Consider the following 15,089-nt stretch of genomic DNA (forward strand, 5'->3'; position numbering starts at 1 on the left):
CTTAAAAAGATAGACTATTTATTACTATTATTATTAATAATAAAGTAATTCTGCATTGCTCATCTTAAAATCTTAAATCGAGTTTCCCTCCTCCTGTTGCTCCTTTCCAGAAATAAAACCTTAACGTTAGAGACTAGTCCTTCAATTTATACCCCCCACCGCTGTGACTCAAACGAGGCCTCGATATCGCAGTTAACATTTGTTCACACAGTCAACAGTTCAGGTATTCCTATTGCATGAGCATCTGAGAGCTAGGAGAACGAGAGATTCGACATCAACGCCAAGTGTGGAGGTGAGTTTGTCGAAGATCAGAAAGGGAAGTTTTGTAAAAGATGGTGGGGACTGACAAGAAAAAAGAAAAAGGAAGTGAGGAGGCGAGTTAAGGCCAACTACAACTATGTTCAGAGTGTATGGAGTGCTGAGCTTGGCAGAAATGTACACTTAGCTAGAATAACAGTGCGAGGGAAAGGAGCGATGGAGGAAAACAGTTGTTAGGAAGAGATGGAGCGAAGTAACCAGAGGAGAGGAGGTGAGCTAATGACAGGAGAGTTGAGCAGAAAAACAAGTGGAAATAAACCAACATGTGAGAGAGAGAGACTGAAAGGAAAATAATATGAGAAGGGACGGTTTAATTAGGGAAAGTTCCAGGTTATTACAGATAGTAATAATTACACACAACTACTGTGCACCTTTTCCTCCCAGACAAGCAATTATTATGTGATTATGTGAATAATTCAATTTGGTTTGAATGTATGCACTGAGGCCTAGAGAGAAAAAGCGAAGAGGCAAAGCCAAGGAAAACAGTAGAAAACAGGGGAAAAGGAAGATGGAGAGAGAGAAAAAGTTCAAAGTTTTAAAGCGCAAGACGGACTGAGGCCTGCTTTCTTCTTTCCTCACTCAGCTAAATTCTCATTGACCCTTCGTTCTGGATGGCTGGATAGTTAAACAACACATCACTTCCAACAAACACAACAAAGAGGGTTAGATATACATGTTGTCAAAGTGAATATGCTGCAGATTTACTAAATATAAAAAAATCAATCTAAACGCAAACTATTCTCAGCGATGTTAAGTAATGTTACCGGTCATGATACGTCGATCCATTTTTCACTGTTTTATCATCCAGCTGACTGTTCAGTTCCTGCCTTTGAACATGATCGCCTTAACACAGAAAATATCCAATTCGGATCTCCAAGAAAATACAATTTCACGTTTTGACTCTATAAAAAAAACAATTTGATCATTTTTTTATGTGCTTTTGCATTCAAGCTCATTTAATAAACATCACAAATTTTTTAAATATATAACAGATGACCAATGTGTTTTAAAGTAACATTGATGATAATCAGGGCAGACATGATGTGCGCTGTGATGGATTGGCTGACTCAGGCAAGTTTCAAGTGTTTCCAAGTTGAATTTCACAACATACTGAAATGAATGAAAGCACTGGCTGCCCGAAAGGAAGGAAGGAAAAACATTAAAAAATCAAAAACACCAAGGTATCAAGTAAAGGTCGTTATAGCTTTGGAAAATGATCCCTACTAAGGTAAAGTTTATAGGATATATAGTGAATGGTGAATGCAGCCACTCAAATCCTTTTATTATGTGTTCTGATGGTATTTTTTTTTACCCTTATGGTCCTTCCTTACTAAGGTAATAATAAGGGATGTTTTATGTTTAAAACACAATTCAAACACTGTTTGCTGAGTCAGGCTGGTTTTGTTGATCTTACCATTTAAACAAGAAACTCTAAAGAAATGCTAAGATGGAATTGGAAAGCAAGAGGAGGAAATATAAACACATAATAAAAGTTACAAGTAGGGAAAAATGACAAAGAAAGGACAAAGAGATGGAGACAAATTAGAGGAAAATAATGCTGACAAAGTAACAAAGAGAAAAAAGAGTTGAACATGGAGAAGAAAGGACGGTGAGAAAGACAGGGAAGAATGAATTGGACTAATAGGAGGTGGCATAGGTGTGTGCACACTTATCGCCAACTTCATACATATTTTAATCAAAAAATTTAAATATTAGACAAAGATACGTTGACTAAATACAAAGTGAGTTTTTTTAAATTAGGATTTTATTTATTAAAAGAAACAAGCTACCCAAACATACGTCACCCTGTGAGAAAAAGTGATTGCCCCCTAAACTTAATAACTGGTTGTGCCAACCTTGGCAGCAAGAACTGCAATTGGCAACAAAGACTGCAATTAAGCATTTGTGATAACTGGCAATAAGTCTTTCGCAGCGCTAGACAGGAATTTTGGCCCACTCTTCTTTGCAGAATTGTTATAACTTAGCCACACTTTTTCTGAGTTTCTGAGCATGAATGGTCTGTTTAAGGTCATGCCAAACCATCAAATTGAATTTAAGTCTGGACTTTGACTAGGCCACTCCAAAATCTTTGTTTTGTATTTTTGAATCATTCAGAGGTAGAATTGCTGGTGTATGTGGGATTATTGTCTTGGTGCATGTCCCAAGTGCTCTTAAGCTTCAGGGTATGAACTGATGGCTGCACATTCTCCTAGTAGAGAAGAGAAGTCATGGCACCGTCAATTACAACAAGTCGTCCAGGTCCTAAAGTAGCAAAGCAGCCCCAGACCATATTATTATCATGTTGGCATGATAATACACAAATGTTTTTCCCAAAAGTCTTCGGGATCATCAAGATCATTTTTGTAAGATAAGCCTTTGTGTTCTTTTTCGTCAGCAGTGTTTTTTGCCTTGGAGCACTCCCATTTTTGCCCAGTCCCTTTCTTATTGTTGCGTCATTAAGACTGACCTTAACTGATCCAAGAGAGGCCTGCAGTTCTTTAGATTTTATTCTGGGTTTTTTGTTATCTACTGGATGAGACGTCAATGCACTCTTGCAGTAATTTTTAGGCCAGCCATTCCTGGGAAGGTTCACCACTGTTCCAACTTCTCTGACCCTGATTCACTGCAGTCCCAAAGTCAATCTATCTACATAATGCATAATGCATCTACATAATAAGACAGATGTCTTTAGATTGTGGCATTATGTGTTACTTTGTCAGATCTTTTTCTTTTCAGGGGGAGGGGCTACTTAACCTCAGGAAGGTTTTTCTCCTTAATAAATAAATTCATTTATTCATTCTCCACCAGAGTACATCCTGGAGAGATCGCCAGACCACCATTCACACTGACATCTATGGCCAATTTTAAATTATGAATCAAGCTAACCCCAGTAAATGCACGTCTTTGGACTGTAGGAGGAAGCTGGAGTTCCAACACAGACACCACTGGCCCAGGTTATCTTTGTCTAAAATTTAAACTCGGTTGATTATCACAGAAAAATCTGGAAAACAAACAAATGGGAAACGAGGAAAATACTTCTAGTCACCTCCAGTCCAGTGTTTTATGCATGGAGACACAGTTAGTGTGTCTGTGCTTGTGTCTGTGTTGCTGTACTCATTACTACAATTGAACAAGGCCAAAATTTAGTTAAAAAAAGATCCCCATAAATAACCTGTTTCTCTTGAGGCTTTCTCAAAAAACAAATAAATCTCCATAGACTCAAGGTAAAGTGTCCAGATGAACAGGATTAAAAAGCATGTCTATAGTCTGGTACAAATGAACAGTTTCTCTTAGTTCTTAACAATTGTATTAAACTCATCCAAGTAGATTCTGCCACAGGCAGCTGTAGAAAGTTGTAGCTGCTAGACCTCACTGACCTGGACCTCTCAACATTATACGTGATGTTGGTGCACTTTGGAGTAATATATTCACATACATGAGTTCTACACAGTCCTAATTATTTATTTTTACTGCATATTATTTATATTTGTTTATATTATTTATTTTTTTCTTTTTATTATATTTGTTTTTTACAATAACCCCAGGGATGACTAAAAACAATTATCAAAGAAATGCATACATGACCTTTAACTAACATTGAGATCAGTGATTTTGACTGTTTTATTTCAAAAATGATAAATTAGATGAGGTTAAACTGCATAAAGTGATTAAAAAAGTGATTAAGCGAAATAAGTGAAAAAGCAAAGAAAGGAAGGACTTTAAGATGATAACAACTCCGATGTTAAAGAGTTACAAGAGGCAAGCATTGTTGTGTGGTCTCAGACACACAACAATGTTCATTTATGAATGCTTTCTAAATGCAGGCTCTGAACATACATGATACATGTTTTTGTAGATGCATATCATAACTATTTTAAAATAACTCAAATACAGAATATCTCTGCTAAAGTTGCACTCTGAGACACGCAAAGTAAATGTTTAATATTGTAGTTTGTTATTTTCTTCTCGTTTTTAGTCAGTTTGTATGTTGAGAAGGATGTCAGCAGAAAGAAAAACAGCAAATTGTTCAAATTGTTGTTGTTTGAGGAAATGCTTCAATTCAGAAACTGGAACTGAGGCCGCAGTAAGACTAAAGCCAAAGAATAAGTGGCTAAACACAATTTCTCAGCTACAGTAAACTGAGGTTTCCCTGTTTTTCTTACAGATTCTTTAATCCATCCACTGCCTCTCCTGAGTCTTCTGTAAGCTGTTGATGTTTTGGGGATGTATAAATTGAAAAAAAAGTGTAGCTGCATTTGAATCTACAGATCAAATCACACATTGTGACCTCTAACCCCTTAACTTCCTTTCTGATAGCTCCTAGCAAAAACAGGTGGGGTTGGGAAGTGAGATAGAGGAAATAAAGCCATAAAGTCATTTCTATTATCAAATGTTAAATACTTAAAGTCACAATGTACTGTAATGGAATGGAGGTGTACTTCCATCGCACTGTAATATGAGAACACTGATTCCAACAGATGTATCTTTGCGGTACAGTATGTCAGAGACAGAGGGGGGAGAAAGAAGGGGAAAGGAGAGAGAGAGAGACCACAGAGTTTATTTAAGAAGGAGACCACTGTACAGAATCAGGTTCTTACCACAGCAGTGGTGATGTCACTCATGTGTTTGTGTCTATATGCATTCAGAGATGTGTTTGCATGTCAATCGACTCTGCATTTCATGCACATATCCTCTTGCCTTACTTGTGTGTGGACCCAAGCAAAACAATAAAAGTAAAAAAAAAAATCACCGCACAGTCTGGTCTTCAATAAATCATGTGCACATGCTACAACTAACCTGCACTACATGTTGGCATTAAATAACCAGGTGAGTTCCTACGCCTCTCTTATAGTGTATTAGTAATCTGGCATTTATGCTCTGCATAAATCTATACACTGTTATTTAACAAGGCGTGATGGTTTAAACAATCCTAAAACTTTTGTTTCCCAAAGCTACGGTCCAGTTTGTACTGAAGGCAACAATTAACTAGGGCTACCCATGACTCGGGACAGGAGATCCAGTGGATCAACCCTGATGGTAGGGCTGCTGTTTTGTAGTTCATCATATTCAAAGGTGTTTTGTGTAGAATTCTAGCTAGCAGACTAGAGTTTCACTTATGTCCTACATATTTTAAATCAACTGACAAGAAGTTCTCACAGGCCTGTCAGAGGGACTCCCATAACCCTACACCAATATTTCCTCTCATAACCAACAGGTAAACTAAATTCTTTAATTAATTAGATTTCTTTTCCTAATTACTAGATTAAATAGTGCTCCTGAAAAAACATGCATCACTGCCCGAGAATCACTAGTCTAGTGAATAAATATCCTCAACAAATGGCCATACAAACATGTGTGTGTGTACTGCTGTAGAGCCACTACAGATCACAGGGGTCCAGTTCTGTATCAAAGCACACAAACTCACAAACACAAACACAAACAATCTTAAATAAATGCCAGCTGACAACTAGGAGCACTACTGCTGGAGTGCATGTGTGCGCAGCAAGTCAACACACTTTATGCTTGTATTTGTGAGACAGATGATATTTCTGTGTAAACTCAACACAGTTTAAAAGAATAAATGGATATAAAGGGATATTTACATTTTCTATAAAGCGGGAAAATGTGTGTGTGTATAAGTGTGTTTGTGTATTTGAATTAGAGTATGTGTGTGTATAGACTCTTGCCAAGTATATCACATAACAGGAACATAAACAGTAGGCAACAGGCTCTTCCTGTATATACAGCTCTGAATGTATGTGTGTGTGTTTGGAAAGTATATGGCGTAGTTTTGATAATCTTTACGTTTCAGTAAGTGTAGAAGTGTACACGAATATACAAGAACATGGGTGTGATCTCAGTAGATCATATATATTTAGATTTATTTATGTGTATATCTAGAGTACATGTTTGTCTTTTTAATAAAAGACTGTGTTTCTACTTGCTCTAGTCTACGAAACTCTACGAATAAAGCACTTACCTTTAGGGTTAAGCTCTGCAGAAATGAAAAGGAAAGAGTTAAATGTTATAATATGAAAGGTGAATGAATGAAAAAACAGGAAAAAAATAAAGTGTTATCAGTTCTCCCATCTAGTTTTATTTGATCGGACCAGTAACAAAGAACTGGAAGAACTGGCAAGGGAATTCCCTGAGAAAACCTCCATCTTCCTTTATATGGATATAGACAGACCTAAAAAAAATTCCTCTCAAGTGTTTGGTTTGCCTTCCCACACAACTGGAAAGTACAGCTGGAGGAAAAGGCAGCCATCTGACTCAGCCATACCGATCGTGAATATGATAAGATGTCCAAATCGAAAATTAAATAGTCTATCGTCATGAGGTTTGTGTGGAAATCGGGCTGACGGGATCAACAGAAAGAGACGTCTCTTCTTATAACCTTATTAGTATTAACTCATTTAGAAGAAGAAAACTGTGGAAGGCCCAAGTAGAACCAGAAGGAGCATTCAATAATGATGCAGCAAAACAGTTTTGGTTGATAGTTTTAACCTTCAAATGAAAATATATGAAGGATTTTTGTGTGTGTGTGTTCCTTGTGGTGATAAAAAAAAATACTTTGGTTTGTGTCTGTCTGTTTATGTGAAGGAAGTCAGGGTTGAAAAAGCAACACAAAAATATTTGTGATAAGACAGCATCTCTTCTCTGTGCTCCTCAGTGCTATATTTTTCCAGCTGCCCTGGGATTTAAAAAGTCAGCGTGCTGCTTCTCTAACCTTTAGTTCACAGCAACAGAAGTCTGGCAGATTAAACTCTGATATGATTGGTTGAAGAGGATTTCCTGTGAAGGTGAATGAGAAGCAGATGGCAGGTTGCAAGCCAATGAAAAGGCAGCGAGGTGCTGAGTCAAAAGGTTCACGTCTTATTAAACCTGATGAAAGTCGCGCTTCCTATGGCTGCCTCTCCTTCCTGTAATAACTCTGCCTCCATCGCTCCCTCTCGTCATAACTCTGCCACTTCTTTAAGAAGCAAGATTTTTTACAGTTTAAAGAGTTTGTATTTCAAAGATAGAATTTCATGCCAAGTGCACAGGATATATACTGTTAACAATACAGGGTACCTAACAATACATTTAGTTGGGTCTGAATCAATTCAATTCAATTTTATCTATATAGCGCCAAATCACAACTAATGATCAGTTGAACTAATGTCTAGTTGATAATATTTCCTATGTTTTATTTATTTATTCAATTTTATGCGAAATAAATAAACAAATGCAGAGGTAGCCCTTGCTTTTAAAAGTTTAAATTCTCTTATTAAACAATCATCATCACCATTTGCGCATACTGACTTCACATGCTTTCGTATATATGCACAAACATAGCCAAATACAACACAAGAGACTGGAGTTTGATCCATTTCCTGACAATATTATAGTTTTGCTTTAACTGCCTATTTGTTTTTGTTAAAAGTGCATGGTTTTCCTGGCTCTAAAATGTGCCTTTAAGTTTCTTCTCACAGCTGCTTGAGGTTCTTTGACTTGAAAACATAGCTATGGGTCACAATATTACCGCACCCAAATTATTACCACAATTGTTTCCTGGTAATAAGGCAGTCTACAATACTCCTACATACATAAAATTTCTTTCAGTTCTCAGCAGTAATGTTTCTGCAAGCATATTGGTCCTCTGTCCCGACTCACTGATAATGTAGCTCTGCTATACGGAGCATTATTCAAAAAAAAGAAACATCGGCGCTATTGGCAGTTTGATGGCTAATCTACCTGAAATGCAGGATCAGCCGCATACCTACAAAATCCCATAATGTCTTCATATTGCGCAGTATTATCTAATCCTGAAATGCTAAGTCCAGTAATTACTTTGTCTGGGGCTCAGATTACTACTCTACACTGCCAACAAAAAGAAAGAAAAACCATAACGGGGAGGGAAGAAAAAGGAAGAAAAAGACTGGATAAAACAACACAAAAATGGACGAGAGAGAAAGAAAAGTGAGAAGGACCTAAAAGCACCCATTACATTTTTTAAATGTAAAAGACATGTCAAATGGAGCGAGGAGGCTCACACAGCAAAAACCCACGCACACACATACACATGCGTGGATGGACACACACACACACACAGTAGTGTGTGTAGCTGCTTCTGGCCAGCTGCCAGGCAATGGTCAATCAGTCTTCGGTTTTCAAAAATCTCCTTCAAGTGAAACTCTGGATCCATTAGCTGCTGTGGTAGAATTAGAAAAGTTTAATGTTTCACGGCTGTAAGCCTTTATTATATCAATAATAGCCGAAGAAGCTGAGAAGGTGTTCTTTTTATAATTAATTACAGAGCTCAGAACTGTTTTCATTCTTTTTAAGAGTTTTGGAAATAAAATCTCTTTACTTTCAAAAAATCCATTCTCCACTTTGTAACATCCCTTTCGCGCACAAACCAATGTTTTTATTTGTTTGTTTTTTTTCCTTAGATTAACAAGAAAGTACAACATCAGGATTATATTTTCCTCCATCAGTTCACAACTGACTTCTGGTTGACAACTGCGGGCTCGTGGACTGAGAACGTAACAGAGGAGCATCCTTGTAAGGCGCTACTTTTCCCACAGGAGATTCACGGTTTGAATCCATGTTCCACAGTGCTGCAGTGTCCATGAACAAAGCACAATGGACAATAAAAGGTTATTATTCTTATTTTTCTTCTGTCTGCACTGATATATGAGGGCTTCTCATTGAACAGTCTTTGCCTTTTCTGTGGTATAATCTACCGTAATTGCTTTAGCAATATGCCACGAGTGTCTGCTGCCAGCAAAAATTCTGAATAAATGCGAAACTGAAAACTCATGAGGGGTTCAAGATGCCATCCAATTAGTTTGTAAAAAAAAAAAAAAAGTCTGAAATTCAATGACTTGAGTAACTATTTTCGCCCCAATCAAGGTGTCTGCAGGGTCTCCACCAGTTTTAATAGCAGAAAGTCCAAGCAGTATATAGGTACAATTATTAATTAATTTAAAATAACCTGATGCCAAATAAACATCCAAATAGGAAGCACAAATCAGCTAATGGAAATCAATAAGTTCAATGATGCTCATTTAGGGTTTTCGCTAAAACTGATATTTCAGGTCTACTGACAATAAAAAAATTAAATTAAATTAAAATAAATTAGAACAAAATAAAGAATATCTAATATGCATGCTGTCCAAACACACACATTTAATTAATAGATGCAATTCATCTCGGAACACTCTACAATTGCATGCAAAATATTTGAAAACTAGCAAAACTATAATGCAGGAAAAAAATATTTTGCATGCAATCTAAATTTTCAATAAAAAATGTTTTAAAAGTGCAGATGAGGTTTTGCCCTTTCTAAAACGAGAAATCATCAAGATTATTTTTTTTTCTTTTTATATTAACTCATACATAAAATACATTTTGGCCACAAATAACTGGTAAGTGCACAGATTTCTGTTAGTAAAGTAACACTGAGTCACTGCCTTATCCACACGTTGACCAAACACAGTTATGTGCACAGTCCCCCTCAAAGACATATTTTGAGCCAGGAAAAACTCTGCCATCTAAGGTCCTTTCAGATAAACTAAATCCAGCTCTATCAAGTTTTTCAATTCCTCCAAATACCCCTTTAGTGGAACAGAAATACAGAGTAGAGATCTCTAAGAAGCCTGAAAACCCTGAAAACCTGTTTTTGTATAAGGTTAATAAAAAAGTTAAATTAAGGGTTATTAGAATATGTTGTATGCATTAAAATACTAATAAAAATACAACAACAGACAAATATGGTTCTGTACATATCACATGATCTTGCAGCTCATGAGAAAATATTAATTTGCTTCTTTTTTTTTTTTTAAATCTCAAGTTATCCTGTAAAAAAAAAAAAGGAAAAAAAAACTACATTACTTGTTTCCTGGCCTGTGGCCTTGAATTCCTCCAAATCTGTTACTAAGCTGTTGTAATACAGAGCACGCTAACAAAGAGAGTTTAGAACATGATCCGCTTGGCAGACGTAGCAACCAACATCAGCATCAGCTGGCTTAACAAAAGTTCCTTACAAATGGATTTCAGGCCTGGTAGTCAAAAGAGGAGTGACCCAACAAAAATACTGCATTGTCCTGGAGACATCAACATATGGAGATGCTGGTCATTCTGGCAAGTTCAGTAAAACAGAAGAAAACAAGAAAGGCTGCCAACTAGCTTCCTAGGTTTCCACACGAATTGGCCTAGCAACCAGTGAATCACGGCTGGCTGGCTGGGTTTTATGGAAAGTATCCGCACAGTCACAATGTATCTTTGCCTGTTCAGATGAAAATGGCCACTATACTGTTAGCTTGTGTACGAGCTAACAGTATACTGTAAACGCCAACTTGACCACCTGATCCTTCTCAAGTGTGTTTGTGCAGAGCTCTCTCTCAACGTATTAAGAAAATCAAAGAGGGCCACTAATGAAATTCTTTCTAGATTGTAACAACTCCTGACACCGTCAAGCCTCCTTTGAAGGGCTTAAGAAGTCAGCAGTCTTCTTAAATGTCAGAGCCTTTGTAGGGCTTAAAGAAGGGCACAGTAGCCCCAGGGTGGGATGGTGTTATATAAGTGGGTGGTGTGAAGGCATAATCATCACCCCCGGGTGGGAATGAGGAAAGAAGGAAAGGAACAGAAACAAAGTGATGCATTCCTCCCAAGCCAAGACAGCGTTTAGAGGATGAGAGAGGATGAGATAGGATGAGGCACTGCTGGAGATTAACACACAACCATGGAGTTACAAGGAATGGACTGGTCATTGTTAAAAGATACACTGACAAAGACACAAACAGCAGTGTCTCACGTTGAATGTTTTTAATCAAACCTGTCAGGACATCTGTTTCATTTTTATTTGCATGTATGTGACCAGTGTTACACTTGTCTGCAGGCCACTACGCTGAAGCTTATTCGGCAGCGCTGCACCGATTTGCCCTTCTTTCTGATCAACGAGACAGAGTTTTTTCAACGGGGCAGAGCCGAAGTCGGCCTGAATGTGGCATGACTGCTGTGTGTACTTGTGAATCATTTTCATATAAATGCATCCACCTGCATTGTCGTCACTGCTCCAGCAAAAATAAAGTTTTACTCACGAATAAAGTACAAGCTGTGATAAATGTAGTCATTTACTAAAAATCTAAAGTAGTTCTGGTGACTCACAGATTAAATTGCACCTGGTCATATATCAAAACTGAATGAGTGGTTTTTTTTTTTTTAAATAAATCCTGGAATCTTGTTGAGAAATATTCTGATTCAGTAATGGCAGTGCTGTCTACTAATCTACTACCCAGATCAGTTTTGAGGTCCACATTCCCCTCAACACTGCCAACTCTAATTTACATTACATGGCCAAAGGGGAAGTTTTTTAAGATTTTAGGTAAAGCTTCTTCGTTCCATTCCCAGGAAATCTTAATGATCCCTGATTTCAGTCCAACACTTGTTGGACTAATGCTCTTGTATATGAATGGGAACAAGTCCTGCAGCCAGGTTTTAATATTTGGCAGACAGTGGTTGTAATGCACAAGTGTCCTCATAGTTTTGACCATGCAGTGAGAATAAGCTTAATTTACTTCCCTGCTTTTCCTTCCTCATTCTAACAAAGATTGCCTTCTTTTAGTTTATACCTAGGGCTTCTGTAGTTCCCATTTTCCTCTGCTTTTGTCGTCCTCCTCCTTCCCATCCTTTCTCTCAACAATGTTTACCCTCCCTGTTTCTCTTTCTCCGTTCCATTTAAACGTAACTTGTGTGTACCTCATTCATGGTCCCCATCCTGTTCTTCATCTGTCTTCATCCTCTAACCTGCAGTAAACTTTTTTCTAATTCTACTTACAGTCCACTGGCTCTCTTTCCAAACCCAAGATCAGCTCCCAACATATTCTCTCCAAGCTGCTTGGCTATTAAGATCTGCTGAACTACTCCAGACTCCGTATTTTCAGCTATTTTTAGCAGCACAATAAAGTTTAACAAAAAAGAAACACTTCCCAATATTTCCAGACATTTCACGTTAAATGTGCTTCTGGGGCGGAGAGACTGTTCCACCAACAGAGGCCTGCCAAAGCAAATGCAATCCAAAGGAAACAATAGCAAGAAAACAGGGTTTTTTTCATGACCTGATTTCTGAACAAATATTCAAATAAATCTTTTTTTTTTTTACTAGGAGGTCCATGACATTTGAAATAAAGAGTGGTTTTGTTGGTTTGCAAGGGGGAAAGTAATATCTTCCAAAAATATTGCCGGGCCTAGAAACAGATGCCTGGAGGCAGCAGGGGGATGAACTGGGCTTGTCTGGAAAGTGCCCAGATGTCATTACCTCAAGTCAGCACACTGTTAGCAGCTGGTGTTCAACACACAACACTGGAAGTGATGTTATAGACCAGAATGCTTCTAACGGTAATGCTGGAACAGATAGATTTAACTGATAGATTTAACTCCATCGCAGGAAAGCAGAGTAAAAAGCCAAGTGGGAATAACATCGCGCTTGGCTTTTCACTCTATTTGCAAATTTATGCTGCTCTTTGTTAGCTAGTGTTAAGTCGTTGTCCAATTTCTGGTAACTTCTGCCTCCGTGAGCTTGTGAGGGTCCACTTGGGTCTGAGAAAGTAAATTTTATCATCAGACAGTGAACAAGACTCTATGATAGAGCCCGACCAATCAGGGATTTTTAAAAGATTTAAAATACTGATGGAGAGGACTTTATTTACCAGGATAATATGTCAAAGCAGTTTAAAAATAAACTAATTTTATTGTTGCAAGTTGCGGATTACTCTTGTCTTCTTGCTACCACTTGGACCCATCTGCTATACTACTCTATCAATTGTGAATATGTCCTTCAGGAAGACTTCGAGCTGATTGGAAGGTAGCAGGACTATCAGCTCTTGCATGCGTTTGGAGGTTTATGCACCCAAGTTAAATATTAGCACAGCAAAGCCTGATCATAACTACTTGGTAACAAATTTAACAAAAAATTAATTCAACAACATGTAATAATTAGGATAATTGTGTTGTATTCTGTGACATTGTAAGTTTTAGGTTAAATTAAACATGTCCATTCAGAAAATTTGTCACATGGTTTGGTTTGGGTTTTTTTTACCTGTCGGCGAGCTGTAGGACACAGTGATGTCTCCGGTGAGGTCAGCAGGGGGATAGTGGCCATTGAGAAACGCTGAAAACACCACGACTTTGGATGAACCAACACCTGAAAGCAAAGCACAAACACGTCGCCATTAACACATGCTGTCCTGTTGTAAATAGTGTAAGAGAGGGCTCTTACACTATTTATGCATTTATTCCCTATAATCACAGAAAGTGTTACACTACCTGTGAGAATAGTCCACAATCTTCTGTACATCTAAAAAGGTTTAAACAATAATCCTAATAATATTATCTTTGGCTACATCCACACGTACACGGGTATTTTTGAACGGAGATTTTCCGTTTTCGTTTTAAAAAATAATCCCGTCTACACGTAAAGGCAGAAATGAAGGAAAACGCTGCTAGGAACATGCCAAAACAACAGGTGGCGATATATTCCTAACCGTGCAGAAATGTTGGCCAATCAGAAGTCTAGAAGCCTCGGTGGGAAAAAGTAAACAAAGCTGGGGCATAGAAGCAGAACCGAGATTTATTTTTTCGTCGAAAAATGTGCACACCTTTGATGCTGCGTTTTCTCTGTTTTTTTCGTCCACACGTAAATGTAAAAACGGAGTTTTCAAAAATATCCACCCTTGCCGGAGTTTTTAAAAATCTCCGTTTTCAGTGACCAAAAATGCAGTTTACGTGTGGACGAAAGGTTCAAACGCATAGAAAAATCTGCGTTTTCAAAAATACCTGGGTACGTGTGGACATAGCCTTTGTTACTTTGATTCTGGCTTGAGCGATAATATTATTCCTTAGCAAGGATGTGCATTTTGAATGTAATCTAATGAAAGGCCGCTTCAGAAGTAAATACTGGATGCACTGTAGCTTGATCCGCACCGTGGACAAAAAGTTTAAATATCTTGACCTTTCTGCTTCAATTTCGAGTCTCACACAATTTGCTATGAAAGTGCCATAATAACTCACTGGAGTTTCCCTTCAGCTAATTTGTGTTATTACAAATGTCAATGTAATTTTGAGTAAAACTTTCTTACTTTTGGAACAGAAGTACCGATTTTATTCCAGCACTCTTTAAAAGAAAGACATTGAATGATGAATGAGGAAACGGGGTAGTCAATGAAACGCGCACACAAAGTGTAAGTGTCAGCTTTTTCAAGATACGTACAGAACAGGACGGAGTACGGTTAATACAAACCAGACCTTTTAATGTGTATACACACACATGCGCGCGCACACACACACACACACACACACACAGTTTGAACCTCACCGTGGAAGGTGACTTATATTATTAACCAGATTTTTTAAAACTGTGTGCACATACATACACACAACACAAACTAATTATATAAGCATGAGGCAGAGGTGATGACTTGTAGCTTCCTTTTGAATACCCTAAATCCAGAGAGAGCAAGATAAAGGAAAAAAAAACAAAGGCAGAGAGCGCAAATAAGCTGGAGAGAAAAAGCAGGACTCAAATATAGATGGAGAGGAAAGGATACATTACAGCTAATGGCTCCATGCAGCAGCACACACACACACACACACATATATATGCACACACAGGGCGGTGAGGTGGTGTAATGGGCCGTGATGTTTCTGAGCTCACTCTGTTACAGGTGACTGAATCCCAAGTATGTGTGTATGTGTCCTAATGGAAGCGCAACTTACAGGAATTCTGC

At 37.8% G+C, this 15,089-nt stretch overlaps 1 protein-coding gene across 2 annotated transcripts in view; it reads right to left on the reverse strand.

Annotated features, from left to right (window-relative positions):
- Nucleotides 1-15,089, reverse strand: part of bbs9 (Bardet-Biedl syndrome 9) — a 174,548-nt gene that overhangs the window by 117,807 nt on the left and 41,652 nt on the right. Inside the window, exons 14-15 of one of the 2 annotated variants that reach the window (XM_087848407.1) lie at nt 13,403-13,507; nt 6,299-6,313 (exon numbers count right to left, since the gene is read on the reverse strand). In XM_087848407.1, the coding sequence (XP_087704533.1) occupies nt 6,299-6,313; nt 13,403-13,507 (120 nt within the window). The remainder of the gene's footprint in view (nt 1-6,298; nt 6,314-13,402; nt 13,508-15,089) is intronic. The other variant, XM_087848408.1, reaches the window with a different exon arrangement.

The sequence above is a fragment of the Neolamprologus brichardi genome, chromosome 11 (genome assembly GCF_056152115.1).
Source record: "Neolamprologus brichardi isolate AB-2024 chromosome 11, ASM5615211v1, whole genome shotgun sequence".
NCBI classification, from domain to species: Eukaryota; Metazoa; Chordata; class Actinopteri; order Cichliformes; family Cichlidae; genus Neolamprologus; species Neolamprologus brichardi.